General features: G+C 39.8%; 1 protein-coding gene across 3 annotated transcripts in view; it reads right to left on the bottom strand.

Annotated features, from left to right (window-relative positions):
• dennd4c (DENN/MADD domain containing 4C) overlaps positions 1-19200 on the bottom strand; it is a 31165-nt gene extending 11965 nt beyond the window's left edge. For all 3 annotated transcript variants that reach the window (XM_054600906.1, XM_054600907.1, XM_054600908.1), the window contains exons 1-9: positions 18865-19200; positions 7914-8224; positions 3873-4125; positions 3710-3779; positions 2605-2774; positions 2200-2441; positions 1968-2034; positions 1780-1838; positions 663-807 (exon numbers count right to left, since the gene is read on the bottom strand). In XM_054600906.1, coding sequence (XP_054456881.1) covers positions 663-807; positions 1780-1838; positions 1968-2034; positions 2200-2441; positions 2605-2774; positions 3710-3779; positions 3873-4125; positions 7914-8212 — 1305 coding nt within the window. In that variant the 5' untranslated portion in view covers positions 8213-8224; positions 18865-19200. The remainder of the gene's footprint in view (positions 1-662; positions 808-1779; positions 1839-1967; positions 2035-2199; positions 2442-2604; positions 2775-3709; positions 3780-3872; positions 4126-7913; positions 8225-18864) is intronic.
• Between the last annotated feature and the right edge of the window lie 2752 nt (positions 19201-21952).

The following is a 21952-nucleotide window of genomic DNA, read 5'->3' as shown; positions in this document are numbered from 1 at the left end:
TCATTACTGTGACTATGTGTGATTGTCTGTAAACAAGCACTTTTGTTCATGATCACTTGAGGTCACTTCATTGGGGGAATCGTGAATTTATGATAAAATGTCTAAGGAAATGTAAGAAATCTAGAAAGGACAAAAACTGCCTTGTAAATATCTTTTCTTGATTTTGTATTCCTACCACACAATGCGATCTTATGAGGTTATGAAACAGGCTGTGTTTCTGGTTAACTCATGATTAATGCTTCAACGTATGCAGATGATTTAGTTGGATTTTCCTCCCTAGAGAGCTGCTTAATCCCAACAACAATGTTATGATAATCTTACATAAAAGGGGTTATTAAATTGTATTTTCTTTCGTATAGAAACTATTAAATGAAGTAGTTGGGTCTTGGCCACTATTTTTAGATGACTTAACGCACAATAGAGATACACAATGTTAACAACTTTATTCTCATGGAAACAAGTCTGTACATATGTGATCAGCAAAGTGAAGGTCTAGCTGTTCACAAGGAAGAGAAAGGGAGATTAAAATGGGTTTAAGGTGATTTTTACTCGCCATTTAAATATCTCTATTTTAGCTAAATCAATAAGCAGCAGATGCGGCTAAAACTCAATCTTGCCAGTAGTACCACTGAACATGTTATGGTGTGGCGGGTCGTACTCACAGCCACCACCGCCTCGGCCACTCCGGTGAGCACAGCGGGCCGGAGTGAGTGCAGCAGGATCTTGCTCTCCAGCAGGATAAAGTGCAGCAGTGTGGCGCAGTTCTCTGAGCCCAGATTCATCAGCAGAGTGCCGTAATCTGCCCCGCTGTCAGTGAGGGAGAGCACATGGGAAATGAGTGAGGTGATGAGTTTGTGCAGAGAATGGAAAAAAAGAAAGCAAGGTTGAGGAGACATTAGGGAGGAAGGGAGTGTGAAAAAAGGGGTTCTAATTAGAGACAGATATTATACAAGAAGGGAGAAATCAAAGAAATTAAAATATACTAAACAATGGTAGATAATGAAGATCCAAAAAGGAATAAAATAGGCTTTTTTAAACTTTCAACAGTTTTAATTATGAGTATTATTTCGTAACCTTACACTCAGCTTAAAAAATCTGCAAGTCATACTGGCTTTGTTATACTCATAATGGAAACCGTATAGTGTGCCTCTGTGCAACTGACTCAATTTGACATTTCCAGTAGTTTCTAATGTTGTTAAGACAGTTTGGCCATTCAGTTTCATTTGATCTGTGTTGCTAAGAGTCAACTTGATCCACTGTTTCTATTTGCCAATGCACCGTTCCTGTGTTTATATATGCTGTCATTATGCCTGGGACTTTTTCAGAATCTAATATGACCATTTAGAAGGCTTTCTGATTGTGACTCAAAAAGGCAGCCACAGCAGTGGGTCACAATCATTTTGCAATTATTGTAGTATTTTTTATTGCAGCATGCAGTGGTACAAGAGGCCAGAGAATCAATGTTTAAATTGCTCATATAAATGCAAAGTGTCTAAATTATGATGTCCGAGCTGTTTTCAAAACTAACATGATTGAATGGGTTTTCCTTTCTTCTGGAACAATACACTGGTCTTTTTCTTTCAGCCTGCTCAGCTGTTTTTCTCTTAGACAAAGCACAGAATATGTACTGAAGGACAGCTACACTCAGCTTTAAATGGAAACAAAATTGTCAAAGACTGAAAAAAAACCTGCAAGTGTCATCCGATGTTTGAACATAGTTCAGTTACAAAGTAACTCAACATTTTATTTGTTGTTAAATGAATTTGTTGAGCATCTTACCTGAGTGGTAAGGGTGTACACACAGGCTGGGAGAGGATCAATGTGTCATGTGCCGAGAGCTGAGAGGAAAAAAATATATAATATTCATGTAGGGAATTATAAAAACAGCAAAGTATAGTATATGTTGCACTGGCAAGATTATCGCAATTATAAAAAATTGTAAAAGAGAAAGAAAAAAAACATGTCACCTGGACCAATATTCTTGGCCTTTGAGGGGAAGGAAATGACACATTGTGCATGAAGTGCGCGATGTGCCTGTTGAGAGAAATATACAAAGAGTGGTCTTAAAATGATCTTGAAACATATGCAGCAATTACATTCAACTTTTCAAAAGGTGAGCTTTGAGATGTGTATGGTGCTTTGCATTAATGTCCCAAACAAATGGTATGCCAATGTGAATAATTGCGAGCAGATTCTTACTTTTCAATAGGCAGGGGGTGAGGGCCGGAGACGGAGAGCTTGTAGAGGAACATCAGGAACTTACGGAAGGACTCAAAGAAGGGCCAGCGGGAGAGCAGGCAGATGCATTTATTGGTGTTCACGGGCCGGTTGGGGATCACCTTCTTCTCCACCGTGGTGAGCAGGCCCAGCTGGATCTTCTGCTTCTCGCTCAGCTGATCCACCGGATGTGGCTCGTAGAACTGGATGGCTGATCCATACACCTGGAACCAGAGATACAGACAAATTCCTTGATTAACTTTTGTAACATTTTGGCTTCCTAGCCAGTTTAACCTAGATAGAAATCTTTTCAACAATCTTTCTTTATAAAAAAAAAAGGCTTTTCCACAGCGCAATTACAGTTTGCTTTTGGTTGCTGCATCTCACCTTTTCACCAGAAGAGATGGTTAAGACAAACGTGGAGAAGACAGGCAGAGGATCAGGTGTGTTTGGCGCCCAACACTCGATATTGGCGCCCATAGGCAAACAAAATAGAGGGACAGATTCTGACAGAGGAAAAGACTCATAGTCCTCTTCTGGGTAACGAAAGATGAGACCTGGAGAACGAGAAAAAAAACAAATGATTATGGCTTAATTTATTTCCATAGATTAACCAAAAGAGGCTCTTAGAAAAGGGAGATCATAAATACGATACTCTGGTTTCATTTTTCAGGAAATAACTGTTCTGCTTCACAGTGTAACTTGTTGTTTTGGTGAGATGTCGTTCCAACAAGACACACATTCTTATGTGAACATGCACACACACAAGCACTGGGCGTGGCAGGAAGTGCTGTTGTCTGAGATGAATACACAGCCGCCTCACAGGAAAAAGGCCGGACAAAAAGATAAAGCCAGCATGTGTGTCTGCAATGGGTGTGTGAGTACACACACACATTCATATGATATACAACACTGATTATACGCGTGTTACAAAGCGTGTTGTTCCAAAGGCCAAGCTGTTAAGGAAGTATTCAGTCAGTGAAAATGTCACAGAAATGCCAGCTCCCATAAGCAACAACTATCTACTGCAAGATCACAGAAACACACTGAAAGTTCTGCTCGCTTCGGCTTTGAGATGAAGACGTAACAAAGACTGATAAAGATAGCACACAAAAAAAATTAGGAATATGTTAGAAAAACATTTTTTCTTTTTTTAAATGAGGGAGTGAGTTTTTACTTTTAAAGTCAGAATTTTCATTACTTCATTTGAGATTATTTATTTTAATAATTTTATTTTCCTGGGCTTCCTTTATTATGGCCTCTTGGCTCCACACACAATACTTAATGTCGTGTTAACATATATATTTTAGCTTTAATTTTTTACTGCATCCCTTCTATACAATAGTGGTCTTTGCTTTCACTCCACACATTTAAGTGAATAATACAAAATAATATTGACTCTATTATCTAAAGTTCAATAACCATAAAATCAAGGTAACTGCAGACATATGTGAACTTCTAACATGGTAAACCATCAGAGAATTTTACTCACCAGCTTTGTAAGTGATGGAATTGGACGCAGATACTGATTTCTTGTAACACAGGAACACATTGGAGCCCCACTGAAAGGTTTAAAAACATAAATGTTAAAAAAAGCTGTTCTCTAATGGCTGATGGTGCACAAGTGCTATCTTAAGAATAAAAATCTGACTCACCATGCCACAGTTGAGGTTCTTGTCCACTTTGCAAAATGTATGTGGTGGTATCTCCCCTTTACTCGTGACGATGACGCAGATATCCGTCACTGCGAGGGAGTTCTGAGGCTGGACGGGCGGTGCTCGCCGCAAGGTGATGAAGATGCGCTGCGAGGTGGCGGAGCTGTTGTTGACGTTGGCGCAGCGGCCGTACGGTGTAGCCTGGATGACCTCGCAGCCCTGGATCAGACGCTCCTTACCCTCGTACAGCACACTGATAAACACAACAAACAGCGAGTTAACAACTAAACACTTTTTGTGCTTTCATCTAGAATGAAGATGAGATCACATACAAAAAGGGACAGCAGAGAGAAATAAAGATGGAACCTGGGAGTAAGTCTGTACAGCTGTCTTTAGGTGAGTGCTAAAGTGATCAAAATACACATATTACAAAGCTATCATAGACAATTAAGTGGCTCAGAGAGAGTGTGCTGTCCTGGAATCAGTTTTTCTGTCAGGCATGGCTTTAAGTTCTTAAACAACCTTTTTGCAAAAAGACACATAACTTACACAAAACAGTTTACACTGCAAGACAAAAAAAATAATAAATAGCAAGAAAGAAAAACATCTGTGAAATTGATGAATATCAACATTTCTGTGTGCTGCACTAAAAAAAACAACAACCAACACAATAAATAATGGATGTTTTCTGCTGGTGTGGTTTTCCCAAATGGTGAAGTTGTCACGCCCAATCTGAGTAATGAGGTAAACAGTCTGAAGACTTCCAGAGAATCCTCCAAAGCAGAATTACCTAGGGGAATTCTGCAGTGAAAATATCGCAACAATATTAAAAATATATGCTTCCTTACTACTGTCTATGTCTAGTTTATATTTCCATCAGCCTTGGACCAAGTCATGATTTCTGACATTATGCAGGTTAGGTAACTTAAAAAAATGCTTCCCTGCAAACATATCCAGATTCAGACTGATTTTGGAAAAAGTGCTGTCTTGAGAGACAATAAGCAAGAGGCTGATTTGTGGTTCTGTGGCGAGGATGATCTGGTCCTCCTGTTTTACAGCGAGGATCAGTGTTTGTACAGCACCACTGAGTTTCTTCTTAAAGCTCTAATTACCCTTTGAGGCCTCGGTGAGAAGGCCGTTTTCAATGAGTGATGTGATTCAGACATATTTACCAACTGACTCATTCAATTCCCAGACAGCAAGGGAAACTTTCATATCAAGATTCTCATATCCAGCTTAGAGCAAAACAAGCGCTTTGAATGCAAGAATATGGGTTGCTGCCAAAATGTTTTTGCGCATCACCAGTCTCTGCTTGCTTATCACTCCTGTTGTGGAGTATTGCACAGCTAAAAGTTGCAGTCAGGAAAGCAATCAGTTTCCATATGTGTTGGATTTTTTTTTTGTTGCATAACTGCAGGGCTTCTATGGCAGCATAGTGCACTCCCCAGTCCATCTGGACAATGCCACGTGGGAGGCCAAAAGCTGTGATTGCTGCTCTCTTTTAACTAAGACCCCCCCCAAAACACTTTTTTAAAATCTTGTGCAGGCTACGGGGCAGCCATTGCCGATATAATAGTCCTGAAACACTCCACTTATTCTGAAAAGAATGCCGAACAAACCTAAAGAGGCCAGGAGGACGGTTGCCAGCAAATTCTCATTTAGGGCAACAAAAACGGGGCCCTAATGGGCACAGTGAGTCGTGACGCTTTGGAGCCCAGGGCTCCGCTCTGCTGGCTTCACTGACAACGGAGGTGGCAGAAGGAAGAATGAATGATTTACAGGTTCTTCATTTTCCATTTATTCTTTTGGTGGATGAAGGCTAGCGGGTGCGACAGGAATCACATGAAGGAAAGACAATCATGGCCAAAAATATTTACTGACCTCATGGGTTGTAGTTCAACAAAAACAGAACCATCAGGAAGTGAACCGCACTATAATGCATCTACTTATGGTCTCTTTAGAATATCTCTGTTTGCAGGGAAACAGAAAAGAGACCTGTGTAATCTGTTATTCAGTCTCATTAAACTGCATGATGGATTTGGGGCTTCAAACAAAGAGAAAAGCAAACTATAAAGCATGCTCCTATTTATCCGCCCCATATGTCTGTTAGCATGCTAAGCAGGATTGCACAACCTCTTAAAGGAAACGTGACTTGACATACGATCTTCTGTTTATGCCCAGTGCACCGATGGCTGCAGGGTGTTACCTAGTCATCTAGTTTGAAGCCACACTTAGCAGAAGGGAAACACATTGTCGACCCATGAAATCAACCAAATGAAACCCAGAACAACGGGACTATACTCAATGTGTTGCAATATTTATACAGCAACACCAGCTTTAATGAGAACCTGACTTTGCCGGGACTTCTTTCAGAGAGTGAGCTGACTGCCGTCTCTTTTAACTGGAAACTCCTGTTTGTTAGCAAGAGACACAAAAAGGCTTTGGATGAAGACTAAGGTGTGCGGAGAACTGAAATGCCTCAGGCTGTTGCATCATTGTTCTCATTAAAGCGTACTTAACCGACACAAAGCACCCGTGATGAAAACGTTTTTTTTTTTTTTTTTGCTCCTCTGTGAATAAGTAAAGAGCAGTTGTAGCTTCAGGCTGATCGGACTGGATGAAGTGAAACATGACGGAGTTCCCTTTTATAACATGATAGGGGGAAGCAGGACAATTGTATCAATGGATAAGAGTCAAGAGGAGTGGCTGAAAGGGGAGAGCTCCATGATGCAACGAGATCGAGTGAATGGAGTAGTCAACACACCAACACATCTCCAATCAGAGGGTCGGTGGTTCGATACCCGGCTTCGGCAGTCGATGTGTCCTCGGGCAAGACACTTAACCCCAAGTTGCTCCCGAAGGCTTGCCATCGGTGTGGACTGGATGTTGCATGAATGTTAGTTAGAGTCTGATGGTGGCACCTTGCATGGTAGCCTGTCATCAGTGTGTGAATGGGTGAATGATATGTAATATACTACTGATTGTAAGTCGCTTTGGATAAAAGCATCTGCTAAATGACTGTAATGTAATGTACTTCCTTCATCCTGACAAAGCCATCAAAGTTCAATCATAAAACTTTAAGCCGTATCACTATAAGCCTTACAAAAAGGTAGGAGGAGTAAAGTCTGAAAATTAGGCCTTTATACCAGCAAAAGTTTTCTTCTTTGCAGCAGCGAGGCGGGACTTCAAAGCATTTCAACCAAAATATTCCTGGTAATTTTAGTCTCAGTAATACTTTTTAAGAAGCTAAAAAGATCAGTCTTAACACCTGCAAAGTAATGCAAATCCGCTGGAGTACAAAAAGCATTTGACATGTGATGAAGGCTGCTAGTGGTCTTCTTACTGTAATGACATTTACTGCAACGTAGGGCTATATACTGATGCACATTGAAAGTAATGAAAGAAATATAGAGGAGTAAAATGTAACTTGTCTACAGTAAAACGTCTGTTTCAGTACAGTTTATCATCTGTTGAGTCTTGTGTGGTTACTTATTGGGCTTAAGAACGTAACCGCTATAGATATGCATTTAAGAACTACCTATTTTTTACCACTCGCTCTCTGACGTCGCTCCTTTGCAACACCTCTCTCTTTCTTTTTCTTAAGTGACAGACTAGGAAGTTGAAATTCAACGGTTTGGCCCCTACGAAAATTGGCTTCAAAGCCCAGCGTTCTGTCTTGGGCTCATCGAGAACGCGGCAAACAGCAATACCAGGAACCAAGCAAATGGTTCGTTACAAACGGATACGTGTTTTGAACGGGCATTGCACCAGTAATGCTAAATCCAGTGTTATGTATCCAACAGAGTATACTTTAACTTTTGTTAATCTACAAACGTCTGCTGTCCAAATGAATGAATCATACCAAGCTATTATCAAAGACGGACTATAAACTGTTTATGGATTTGTTTTACTCGTATGAAGGGCTTCAGTGGAACCTAGTTTCAGCAACTGACAAGGGAAACCAGTAATTATGAGTCTCCTGCAGGCATGTGAACATTCCATTCAAACAAACGCTGACATAAACATAAGCTGCTGACTCACCCAATGTCAGTGAGAGGAGACTTCCCTCTGCCCCTCTTGTAGCACAGAAACAGCTCGGGGCTCTTAAGGCTGCCATGGTTAAGGTTGGCTGGCTGGCCGCTGTAGGTGCTGTCGATGCAAGTGAAGCCCTCTGGGACCGTTTCTCCCGCCGACCTGTTGATGACGGCCAAGTCGGTGATGGGCGCTTTGGGCCCGCTGGACTTGGTCTCGGACAGGTCCTGCTCCAGGGGGGTGGATTTGTCCGTCAGCCCGGCCACTACAAAGTAGTCGGTCACGCGGTGGCCCTTGTCCTCGATCATGGCTGGGAGTACCTGGAAGCAAGAAAATAGACATGAGTTTAATTTAGAATGACATTTATACACCGATGGCCGGGAGTCAGAAAAATATTATTTTCTCAGCTGTAGTTAACACTGTATCCAGGCTATAGCTAAGTGCATGTCAGTGACAGCTCTTACTTCTCACTATGGGACAGTGGGATGGATTACACATGCAAGCATACACAGAATGTTAAGTAATACTGTGGCAAAGGCAATGAAAGGATCCTTTACGACGAAGCAAACAAACTGGGGGAACACAAGGGGTAAAGAAGGGACTAGATTCGTTGACGTTCACAAACACCCCTGTCATTGTATATCACAGCACTGCTCCGGTTATGTTGAGAGAGCTAAAGCTGTGGTTGCGACAGAGAGCCATGGGAAAGCAGCCGGGACCGGTGGAATGCTAAGAAATGCCACCCTGGGCATAAATAAAGCAGACACCAAAGTCTGTAAAACACTTGAAATATGTGTCTTTTGTCATTTTTTATTAAATGTATGCAAGTTATTTTTCAAATAAAGTAGGTGTTTCTGTTTTCTAGTTAATGTTTGAGTCATGAAACCAAATAATTGATAACCAAGTTATGGAATTGACATTAATGACATAAGGATGCCCAGTTTCCATTTAGAATTCACAAGAGACTGGTTGTCTAAAAGGAGAGAAAGAGACTTAAAGCTGACACGTCAACGTCTTCTTCAAAGGGCTGTCAGGGGCCAACACAGGAAGTTCAATTTTTCCAGTGGTGAGTCAGCTGTGGCAGTAGGGGAGAAAGAAGCCTCTTTGTACAGCAACGGCGAGCACAGAGAGCCCTGGATTTCATGACGCAGATTAATAGTTTTCATTTCTTTTTTTCTTTAATTTTCACCAGTTGATATGATAACACAGCCCCAGCAGCTTGAAAGGCCACTAAGTTTTTGTGCAAGAAAAGGCAGAGAGAGTCTAAAAGAATACACGTGAAGGTGTTTCTAGTGGTGCAGCTGGAGACAGGAGTGCATGCTAACGTCTACTGGCTGCATTACAGAGCAGGACATCCGCTGGCTTGTGCTGTGGAAGGAGAGCAGGAGGCAGACTGACCTGCCTGAGAGGAAAAAATGTTCAGCCGCAGCCCGACAGCAAACAGCTGACACACGTTACGCACACTTTCCACACGATAACAAAAATCTTTTCTAGACTTCGAGAGTCCTTTTGAGATTTCCATCAACTACACAGCACGCAGTCTCGAACAACAATGCCATTATTTGTGTGACATTTATTTCATTTTTAACCTGTATTCAAATCCCTATCTGATTGAATGAAGAATATGCTTTTTAGTGGAAAAACTTGGCTTTTTGCCCATGTGAACATGCCAAAATGGGTTTGTTTCAAATACTCTGCCAGCCTTACAATCCAGGTGGCTTTGAAGAGTTGCAGATGGATATTTGCCCAGAATATGACCCATTTTTTTTCCCTTTCCTTTTTAAAACAATGTCGGGAAATCAAAAAGCAGAGAGTGAAACTTTAGGAACACAAGCCTCGGGCGGCAAAAACAATCCAGTTTTGTGTCATATCCAAGCAGAGACTGGACGACTTTGTCTTCACACAAACAAACATGGTAATAAAAGTGCATCAATCAAGATGGGATGGATTAGCAGGCTCACACCCACAATTCTTTAAAGAGGGTCGGCCGTTGAAGAAAAGCAGGATTGGAAAAGCTCAGATGGTTCTCACAGGTAAGGAAGAGACACATCAAACAGGACCACCATTGTGTTTTCTGCTAGGTCACTGTATTTTAGTAGTCTCCTTCAAAATTAGGACATTTACTCACTCTGAGGAATGTCACTGTATTTGTTCTTGTAAGTAAGATTCGTAAAAGCCCAAATGATTCCAGATGTGTTTTTCTCGCTAAACAATGAATAACGTTTGTCCCACTCCTTTAAAAGAGGCATGCTGGATCAGGCCCTTATTTTATGACTATGCACAACAGCAATCTGGAGACATAGGACTGCTAGACTTAATGTTCTGAGGAGATTTACTGTCCAGTATCCATGGTTACATCTCGCCGGTCAAAACCCTATTCAAAAGCAAAATGCTGTTTTCAGATTATTTGCTTTATGACAAACCACACTGTTAAATGTGTTCTCCCCAAAGGCTGACCAGTAAATGTAATCTCATGGTCTTTGTGTGTGTGTGTGTGTGTGTGGGGGGGGGGAGATTAATGTCTGTTTATGGCTGAAAGTGTATGAATAATATAAGAGTATGAATGAGGTAGACCCTTATTTAAATCAATAAATGAAATCATTGCATTTATGCTTCAAGGTCTTTTATCATATTTTAAAAGGTGGTTGTTAAGTGCTGAAGTGCATGTATGGAATATAGTCCCACACTTATTAGATCATTGCAAATAGAGAAGCCCACAAACCACACCAAGAGCGGATATCTGCGTGTAACTGTATGGCATCTAACCAGAAGGGAGTTCCAGCTTCTAGTAAAGTTCAGGCAGAGCATTACACCTGTTACTGACACCAGTCTTGTACTGATAGCATGTTCTAAGCAAACTGGTTATCAAATAACATACACACCCAGCAGTCATGTTGCAACCGTAGCTTTTATTTTTACTCACTTTAACTCTCCTCTTAGCTCTCTTTTTGGTCTCCACCAACCCCTGAGGGAAATATGTGGCTCTTTATCTGCTAAATGCTTTTCACTCTTCCCCCCCCCAGCTAGTTGCTGTCTTTGCATATAGTTTTTTTTAAAATCACTTTTTTTGTTATCTTGAGTGTAACTAAAAGTACCATCTGTGCAGCTATATAGCAATATATTGAGTCATAACCCCTGTATCATGCTAATCCACAGCCCTAGTATTAGCAGGTCCCAGGTCAGCAGGCAGGGATTACAATGTGGTTGCAGTGTCTCACTTCACAAAAAGAGAGCAATTTTTGATAATTTCTTAATTAACAACTGTGGTCCTAAATGGGCTTTAAATGCTGCCTTATGAATGTCCACCACGTCTGTGAATCAAAACGCACTGAGGACCTTAAACACAACATTGTCCCAAATCACCACCAGCAATACTGAAACGAGTAATTATGTTTCCCTGCAGGGCCAGTGTTAGGTGTGCACACAGCTGTACGACACAGTCTAAAGGCTGGAACCCTTTGTGATGGTCCCCTCTGCCTCCACAACACACACCACCACAACCATACAAATATCTCTTTGTGACAGCCCGCAATAGACAAACAGTGACGCTGCCATGGCAACCGAACCCCAACAATGGCAGGCTGCGCGACCCTGAGCTGCAACTAGTGTTACTCTAGCTGAGGAAATAGATCTCCGAGTCTTTCAAGGGTACATTTAGTGTAGCTGACATGTTCTCTGTAGTCAGCTTCAAAAGGACGGCGTGATAAAGTCTGCTTCAGACCGAAAATGGCAGAGAGGGCTTGTTTTATTGCGGGCTTCTATGACTGGCGAGCAAATAAAACATGATAGCGGCCATAAACGGCGATGGTGTTGACAGTGGATTAAACTAAAAGCTTTAAAGCTATTATAAACAGAAGGGAACATAACATTAAGGATTTTTTTTTTCCGCCCTTCTCGCTCTGCACTTGTGGTAGCATGCAGGGTGGAAACATTCAGCAACCCTCAAGGCCTACACGGTGAGGCTTCTCGGGTCAAATGGTGAAATGACTCGGAGTCAAAGAGGCAGGCGAACCGGTGCATTAAATATTCACAGTATGAAGTCTCGTGTTGAAACTGGAGCCTCTGCCTCTAAAGGTTGTGCTCGGCCCCTCCCTTCCCATTTGAAAACCTGTTCCTCTGTTACTCCTGAGCTCTTTGTCTGGGTTGCGCTCAGGGAGTTGAGGTCACTATGACCCACAACACAAATACTTAAGAGAACATGTACTCTGACCAGTTCCTCAGAAACTGGGTTCTGACTGCCTGGTAGCTATGAATTCTTAGAGCTTTGGCCTAAATGCGGTGTCCACATTTACTCCAGTACACTTTCACTTTAAATGTTTATTGTACCCAAACCAGTGTGTTTATTCATTGTAATATTAGCTCAATCTAGTTTTTACATATAATAAGCAGGACTATTTAATAGTTCTAGTCAATTTTTACATCAATGTAATAGCATAACTTGATATTTATTTCATGATATTAAAAGGTGGACTTTTCAGTGCTGACGTCTGGCTCAAACCTTGGCCTTTACCCTATGAACTGATTGATGCACTTTGCTTCAAAATTCACTCACACCTCTAAGAACCATAACTCAAATAAAAAAAAACCCACAAAGGACATTAAATACGCACTTTTTTTAAAATCAGCATGACTTCCTCTTTCCAGTGAAAAATATTCCATAAATCCACTTTCCAGTTTTCAAGTTTCTTTCATAACAAAAAAAAAATCATTATTCCAGAGCATGTTTACTAAAACTGACATGCCAAATGTCCTGATCTCTGAGTATCCTTACAATTTACTATGAAAATAACAGCTTATGGCATGACTAAGGGCCATAAGCCTGTTAATAAAGAGAGTGAAAGCCAAGCAAAAACAGCCATGCGGAACAGGTTTTACCATTCAGGCCTTCCTGATGTGATGGTACCGCTACCTACTTGTCTGTTCTCAATATCATACCATGTTTAGAGCACAACAGATGCTAAAACTGGCTAAATAGCATAACAGATTACGTGGATGGTGGTCATAAAACTGACAGAAAGAAAACAATACAAATACAAAAAAATCCATTTAAGCCACGAACTCAATGCCTAACACATAGTACTATAGTACATCACCCCAACAGGGAGTGATCTTAAGAAGACTTAAGATCCAGTGAAGTATTCATCACCTTTGGGCAGCTAGCAGGAATTCACTTCATGTAGTGATTCTTTTTCAGACTTTTGAGGCCTGATGGATCGACAGTGACCACATCAACTGCAATGCTCTTGTAAGCCATTTTCACCAGTAGTAGGAAAGAAAAGTATATATTTATATCTGATCTTTCAAGCTGCTCTGTGATCAGCATGCAGGGGAGGTAGGCCTATCCAGTTTTTCTAAAACAAGACAACAAAACTTTGGAAGGTGTACTGGAATACAAGGAGATGCAATGAATCGCTGCCTTCAGTACAACAGCCTATTCTCATTTAAATCAGTAACTTGTAGTACAAAGGAATATATTAACATTTGAGATTAGGAAATCAGATCGAGAAAGTAACACAAGTAACAATTATCATTTGAGGCAAATCTATGGGATTAGATGTATTTTAATGTTTGAAAGGTGCTTTATGGAAAAAAAAGGGATCTGAGGATCAGATTAAAATCGGCGATCACTCTATTTTTAAAAAGTGGAGTGGATCATTCCTTGAGGCCCCTGATTTCCCTGCACTGGAAGGTCTTGTTCTCTGACAGCGGCACTGGTCTCAACTTGCTTGCAACTTTGCAAAGGCTGGCTATGCGGCCCAACATGCCCCCGAGGGCAGAGGAAAGCTCCTTTAGCTGCCAAATAAAACTGGGGAGGTCCCTGTTCTACATGTGTGTGTTTCAAGCCTGATGTTTGTTCCCTATCAGCACTCGTATGGTGTTAATGGCATTCACCTGGCCAGCCCCTTCATTACCGAGGTACCAAACAGACAGAGAGATGAGGGAGACAGAGACCAAGGCAGACATAGAAACAGAGATTTCTCTATTTAAGGACACAGAGTGGAACCCCCTTACTCCATCCCCCATGGTCTGCCCCACAAATGATCTCATCCCTTTCACACAAAAGAGCCTGGAGGCTTGTTCCCCCAGGGGTGAAAGCCTGTATGTGTGTGTGTGTGTGTGAGTGTGTGCGCGCGCATGCACAAGTCTGAGTGTGTGTGTGTGTGTGTGTGTGTGTGTGTGTGTGTGTGTGTGTGTGTGTGTGTGTGTGTGTGTGTGTGTGTGTGTGTGTAACGCTGGACAACAGACAGTGCTGTGTCTGTCTCGGTTAGTTCAGCAGGAGCCCCACCATGCAGATCCACTCACGGCTTGACTGAAACAGCAGCTGAGCATGACACACACAATTGTCACGTACTGAACCTTGGACGCTGCAAATGAGAAGAAAACGCAGTGTTTACAGAGTGTGCACAGAATGCAGTAATTATACAAGGGAGCGGGCCGATCCTTGGGTTATAAATAGTGGCACAGGCTGATCCTTCACGCCAACCCTTCTATTGTGACAAGAGTACATGTGTGTGAGCTTCTGTGCAACTCCTTAAAACACATTTTTTGAAAAGGTCAGCTATGGCAATTTACGCAGAAAATAGTCAAAAGCAAAAACTCTGCAAAGGAAAAGCTCATTTTATTCCAGCTGTAACCGCTTTCGACATATTATCAGTCGCTGAGCTCCGATGTGACGGATTCTGCAGCAACAGCGTCTGCCTCAAGTGCCACTCTGTATCTCCGGGCTTTGGAGGATCCCCAGAGCAAAGTGGTCCTCCCTGCCACCTTTCATCACAGCGTGCTGTTAGCGGTGGAGGCCAGGCCGCTTTTTTTCTGAGATGGAGCGTGGGTTTGAGCTCAATTTGAAGCCAGTTGCGTTGCTGTTTGATTAAATTCAGATGGTGCAATGCAAGCTACAGTATGTGTGCACATAATTGGCTGTTTAAACACTTCACCCTGCTTAATCTTAACAGCTTGCTCTGATGAGACTAACAGCCTAACATGGGTGGAGTGAGCCACATCAGCCTTCAGTTTACAGTACAGAAAATAGGTCAAAATGCTGACAAAAAACATGCTCAAGCGCGCTTGATCGAGGCTGGGGATTTATTTAACTGTTCAATATTTGCTGTTCAGAGTGTGTGAGAGGTGGAGCATTCACAGCCCATCTGTTTTTTTGGCTTCAGATAAGCCTGTGTGATAGTCCGGCACTATATCCATATCCATATGCTAACAGCCTCTCTCTAGACGTGCACGGCCTGCACAAAGCAAAAAGGCCAAAGGAGAACTCCGTTCCACAAAGGGCAATACGTCAAATCCACTTTCATTCAGGGACCAATGATAGTCGTCAACAGGCTTCTCAGAATAGGTGTCCGACTGCCAAATCACACAGATAACAGATAGTATTTGTTGTTTTTTCATTTCACTTTGTTCCTTTGGGGCACTCGCTATTCTGCTTGAACTGAGTGTGTAACTGAAATACTGTCCTGATATTTGCAGCTGTACCTTTACTCAATATGTTCACATAAAAAAAAAAAGGAATAATATACAACAGCTGCAACTAATTATTTTAAAACAATGAATATATATATTTTCAATGAAAACATTTTTTTTTTGTATTGGTTAATCTATAATGACATTGATAAATGCCAATTTACCAAAGCCAAAAAATGACTTGTTAAAATTTATTTTTAGTAAATATACAGTCAGAAAAGAACACAAAGTATAGTCAATTTGTAGTTTTGTATTTTCCGCTTTTAGAAACTGTAACCAGAACAATTTTGGTACTTTTACTTGATACATAATTCTCAAAAATGTCAGTCATTATCTAACTGAACAACTTTTCCAGCACTATAACACACATCCACAAAAGCCAACGCAAACTCTCTGTTCCCCTTTTAGTAACCTATCTCTAGTTAATCTTTGTCAATGCAACGACACTGGATTTTGTTTAATGTTTTGTCGAGATAATAATCGAAGCAGCCCGTAGCAACCAGTGACTAATAACTGAAGCTGAAAATTTCCACTTTTCTTCTTCCTTGATCAATGTGGGTCCGTAGCTGCACTCTACAAAGGCCTCAACGCATGATCTAAGAGGCAGGTGTGTTTTCAGGAGAAAGTGACACACTTTAGGTGTGAGTCAAACTGTGTCGAATACAACTGTTGTCTCCACAGCAACGGCAGCGTTAGACAGTGGAAAAAAGATTTGAAATCTAGTCAAATTATTGGAAGTTTGATCTCAAATATGACTTGTTAAAACCAACCAGGGGCAGGTTAGACGATGAGAGGCAGCTCAGAGCAGTCAGGCTAGGCTCAGCAGAAAACGTCACAAGACTGCCTCCCCTCCTGGAGCGTGACAGCCCGGCGCACAGAGAGCATTATTTTCCACTCTAAGGAGAAGGGAGAGAGGGCAAACTCATTGCCCTTACTAACTAGCCGGGCTTACAACAGCTCGGACCCAGGCTTATTGAAAGAAGACGACTAAGACACTTAACTGGCACATCACACCGAAGTACAAGGGTCAGAGGAAGGGAGCCGGTTACCTGAGAGGGGTTTTGGCTGGCTTATAAGATCCTTATTGTTGCTCTTTGGCTGGAGACGACTATCTGGAGTTAATATGTTTTAAGACGTGCTAACAGGCAGCTTAACGAAAATGCACTGAAGTGTTTCAGGTAATGGTTCGGCAAGCCAAGAACTTGCATTGTCAGTAGTCTCGGTATAAAATCTGCTGTTAGTTCCGGCTAATGAAATGGAAACCAGAATTTAAAAAAAAAATGTAATAGCAATGGTGAGATTTGAAGATCAGGGTTGCTGAAGTGTACGCACAGTATACAGCTAATAATTACTAACTATAAAAGACTAAATGTCCTGTATGCGACAATTCACAGTTGGAACATTTGAAATAGTTGTAGAAGTTGTAGTTGTTGGAACTTAAAACTCTGAAAGGAGTTGAAAGGATTAGTGGGAGTTCTCACAGAAATTCAATTCAAGTGTAAACTGAAAAAAAGTTGTCAGTTGAAGTGTAAGCACTGAAAGCAGTTGTAGTGTATGAACAGTCGAAGTTGTGGGAATTGGCAGAGCTGAAAGAGGTTTTTTTTATCTTGTTGTTCAAAAGGTAAAAGACATGTGAGTAAAAGGGTTTGAAGGGTCAGTCAAAAATATAAACACTAAATAAAGTTGTAATCTCAATGTAATATACTTTAAATGCTGAGTAAAGTTCAAGCATCAGTAAAAGCGAAAGTGCTAAAAAGAGTAGACAATTCGGTGGAACTTTAAGCCCTGAAAGAAAATGCAGCGTCAGCCAAATGAAGAGTAGGTGATAAATAAACCTTAACATGTCAGTTTCCTACTCAAAATAAGTGTCAATTCAAGCGCATTAAACTGAAATATGATGTCAGTTGAAGTGTTGTCTGACGTTTAAGCAGTTACTACCATCTGAGGAGGAGGACATAAAAGCAGTTGAGATGGTAGTTGACTGACCTTCCTGAAAAGAATTGCTCTAGTGTATCACAGCAGACATTTCAGAAAAAGGTCACATTTGTTGCCTTTGGGGAAACACTCCTCTCACTCTGGGTTTTTTCACACCCGTCAAAATCCAATTTGACTTTTGCCACGGCAACCAGCGAGTCCTTCCTACGGCCCCGTCGCTGCTCCCTTGGCCAAATCTACTTCCTCTCCCTTTTGTCACCTGACAGAGCCTTTGGAAGTCCAGCGGTGGTGACAAAGTGCAAGTTCAATGTACACAAAGCCACAGTGGAGCCATGACCTACTTTATACCTGCACCCTGTAGCCGTTAGTAGGAGGCAACATTCACTCCACTCCCCTTTTTTCCAGCCGCAGTCAGGCCAAGCCAAGGTCAAGAAAGACATTTTTTTTTCTGCTGCGTTTCCACGTGTTCAACGGCTCAGTGCATTTCTGCAAGAGAAATCCCCACAATTTACTTCCTCCGTAAGCCTCGATCGTTCTGTTATAAGCTGACATTCCTGTAGCCATCTCAGGTGGCAAAAAAAACAAAAACAAAACAGTAAATATGATCAGTACAAGAGGAAGTGCCATTCTAGGCCTTGCTAGGACTTGTGCCTATAGGCTGTCATAACAGGAACATCACATGCACGCCATGAATCACCAAAACGGCGATGGGAAGGATTCGGAGTACTCTGCTGCCCTTAAGGGTTACAATGCTGGCTGAATGGCTGGAAAACAGTCAAATGCTGATGGCAGAGATATGTGAGCACCTTTGGCAGTACGTTCAATGGCATTTAGTGCTCACCCAACACACATCAGAAACACTAACAGAGGCACCTTACACAACTCTGTGTCCTAGGTTTAGGGTCACACAAATGCAGACATGGCACATTCAGAGAGAGAGAGAGAGAGAGAGAGAGTCCCTGGATGAAAGCAAGCCACATATGCCACTGTACCCAAGACACAGTTACAGTTCTGATCTGTCTTAAACTGCATAAACTGCATTTTTTTGTTTTCTAAATATCTCAAGCAGGAAATTCAGTTTGGGAGTGTGGTTGTAGAGCAGACACCTGCAAAGGTTAGACAGAGTCTGGTTATCTGGCGTCAAGTAGGGCCCTGGAGGAGAGGGAGGAAGAGGAGAGAGAGAGAGGAAGAGGAGGGAGGAAGAGGAGGAAGAGGAGGGAGGGAGGGGGGTTTGTTATAGTCCCAACTGTTGCATCCGAACCATAATTAGGTCAACTTTCAGGCGAGGAATAAACATCCATCACAGCGAGCATAACAAGAGAAATGTCCTCCTGTGATCAGCCTGTGCAGTGAGACGTGGCTGTCTCTCTTTCCGCGGTTGGAGAACACACGATGGAAAGACCAACACGAGCCAAATGTAGTGCACATTTCAGCGGGTTTACTTAACATTTCCGTAGTTTAAGTCACCATAAATAGTTAAATGATACGTCTTATCCTCACGACAGAAACTCTGCAAAGACTCAGCTTTGTCCATGTTAAAGAAATGAGCACTTACCAGCTGTTTACACTGCAGCGAGGGACAATGTTGACATGTAGGCGACTTGCTGTTTTTTTTTTTTTTTAAGCCGCTTGATATATTCCGTATTTCTATTTCTGCAAACCGGTTAATTAAAACAGGACGGCAAAACAAAAACAAAAAAAGCACTTCGAAATACTCCTTTTGAAACTTTGCTGGCCACTTCTTCGCCGCACTTTCATGTGAAGTTGTCGGAGGCAGGCGCCATGTTTGAGACTGCGCTGATAGTTTTGTTAGTGGGCTTTCTTCCCTGCACGTCTCTGTCGGGGCTGGAACCGCCCAGAGAAGAGGAGAGGCTTCAGTCCCCGCTGCATCTGACAGAGGCCGGCCTCCAGGAGCGCTGTCAAGCTGGCCTACAGAAAACCAGCCTCTTCCGGTGTGCCCTTTCAAAGTAAAGCCCCTCGATGTACACATGTAGGTGTCATGTTTCAAAATAAGTCATTGGAAATTGTCAATGAATATAAACAGAAAATTATAATATGATAAGTAGTGTTATTACTAGTAGAGGCACGTTATTTGATAACACAATAATCATATATTGTATATTACGTTATTTAATGTATGTTATAGTTTACATTTATATTTGTATATTTGCATTTAAACATATGTATTTGCATAGTATTTCTACAAAATATATCATTAATAAATAATAAATAATAAATCAAAATAAATCATTAATGTTTTAACACATAAAGGAATTTATACTATAATCATATATTATATATTACGTTATTTAATGTATGTTATAGTTTACGTTTATATTTGTATATTTGCATTTAAACATATGTATTTGCATAGTATTTCTACAAAATATATCATTAATAAATAATAAATAAATAATAAATCAAAATAAATCATTAATGTTTTAACACATAAAGGAAATTTTAAATAAATATAAATTAGATAATTACAATATAATAAGTAGTATTATTACTAGTAGAGGCACTTTATTTGATAACACAATAATCATATATTATATATTACGTTATTTAATGTATGTTATAGTTTACTATTTATATTTGTATATTTGCATTTAAACATATGTATTTGCATAGTATTTCTACAAAATATATCATTAAATAAATAATAAATAATAAATCAAAATAAATCATTAATGTTTTAACACATAAAGGAAATTTTAAATAAATATAAACAGATAATTATAATATGATAAGTAGTGTTATTACTAGTAGAGGCACGTTATTTGATAACACAATAATCATATATTGTATATTACGTTATTTAATGTATGTTATAGTTTATGTTTATATTTGTATATTTGCATTTAAACATATGTATTTGCATAGTATTTCTACAAAATATATCATTAATAAATAATAAATAATAAATCAAAATAAATCATTAATGTTTTAACACATAAAGGAAATTTTAAATAAATATAAACAGATAATTACAATATAATAAGTAGTATTATTACTAGTAGAGGCACTTTATTTGATAACACAATAATCATATATTGTATGTTACGTTATTTAATGTATGTTATAGTTTATGTTTATATTTGTATATTTGCATTTAAACATATGTATTTGCATAGTATTTCTACAAAATATATCATTAATAGATAATAAATAAATAATAAATAATACATCAAAATAAATCATTAATGTTTTAACACATAAAGGAAATTTTAAATAAATATAAACAGATAATTACAATATAATAAGTAGTATTATTACTAGTAGAGGCACTTTATTTGATAACACAATAATCATATATTATATATTACGTTATTTAATGTATGTTATAGTTTATATTTATATTTGTATATTTGCATTTAAACATATGTATTTGCATAGTATTTCTACATGTATTATAACCTTGCTGCTTGTTCATATTTATTATACTATTATACATAAATTGCTATATTTGTACTGATATTCCATACATACAGCATACCATACGTTGATAGCCTATTAAAACTACAGTACGACTCATAAGATCCATAATTTTACCTACCTTAGACCTGCAAAGCTACTTGCACGGGTTGTATGTTTATATAAATTTATAGTCCAAGTTTTGCAGTATATTTGGCCTTTAATGTTATTTCCTAAATGTATTTTAATTTATTTGTAAAATTTGTTCCACCACTTTAGACTTTTTCTTATTCTGCTGTAACGTGAATTTCCCCTCTGCTAATCAGTTAAGTGATATCTTAAAACTTTCTACAATGCAAGTCTAACTCTCCTGTCATAGGCAAAATCATGTTGTGACCAGACTGAATTGTATGCAAGGTGCAACAAGGCTAGTGCAGCAGCCAGGCCATCACTTTGATTTAATGCCCAATTCACACTTTATTTTGATGTAGTTGTAAATATACTGTATGTATTTTAAAAGGGTATGGAATATGCAACACATTTAATTTACAGCTCCTCACATCCATTGTCTTCCCCCAATGGCACATTTAGTTTTATTGTGAAGTCTAAATGGTTTGACATCTTGAGTTTTAATGCTGCCTTGACTCACTTTACTTCTTCTGCTCCAGGTTTATATATATATATATATATATATATAAAAATAAATAAAATATGTATAAAAGCAACAGGTGCGCGAGCTAAACTTTATATTTGTATATTTATTGCTGCTCTCAGAAAACTCTAGTAGCCCTAAGCCAGATCTGACTTCTTTGAAGTGATTTAATGTTTTGAGAAATGATCCAATGCTTAAAACACAAGTTGGACTAGTGGCTTAATATTTAATACAAGCCATGAATTTAAAGATGAGCAAGGCCTTTCATTGAATTGGTTTCTGATATACAGTATCAATAATCCTAGAGAGTTAAAAAAGTTTATTAATTTCCAACTGTTAAATAAGAAATTCTACAAATTGACTTATCACAGCCCCTCCACATTTACAGATGCACACAAACACATTTACATCCTGTAAAACATTGTGTGGTTGGAAACCATGCCAATAGTGCAATTAAAATGTTAGCAGCAAGAGGTAGACTAGCTTTTAATGTATACTTTGAGACACATTTCTGTGACCCAACATTCAAATGTACAACCAGATCCTAGAAATCAAAAAGTTTCAGGAGTTCTACGAT

The sequence above is a fragment of the Anoplopoma fimbria genome, chromosome 7, assembly GCF_027596085.1.
Source record: "Anoplopoma fimbria isolate UVic2021 breed Golden Eagle Sablefish chromosome 7, Afim_UVic_2022, whole genome shotgun sequence".
NCBI classification, from domain to species: Eukaryota; Metazoa; Chordata; class Actinopteri; order Perciformes; family Anoplopomatidae; genus Anoplopoma; species Anoplopoma fimbria.
This window is presented reverse-complemented; position numbering and strand designations above follow the sequence as displayed.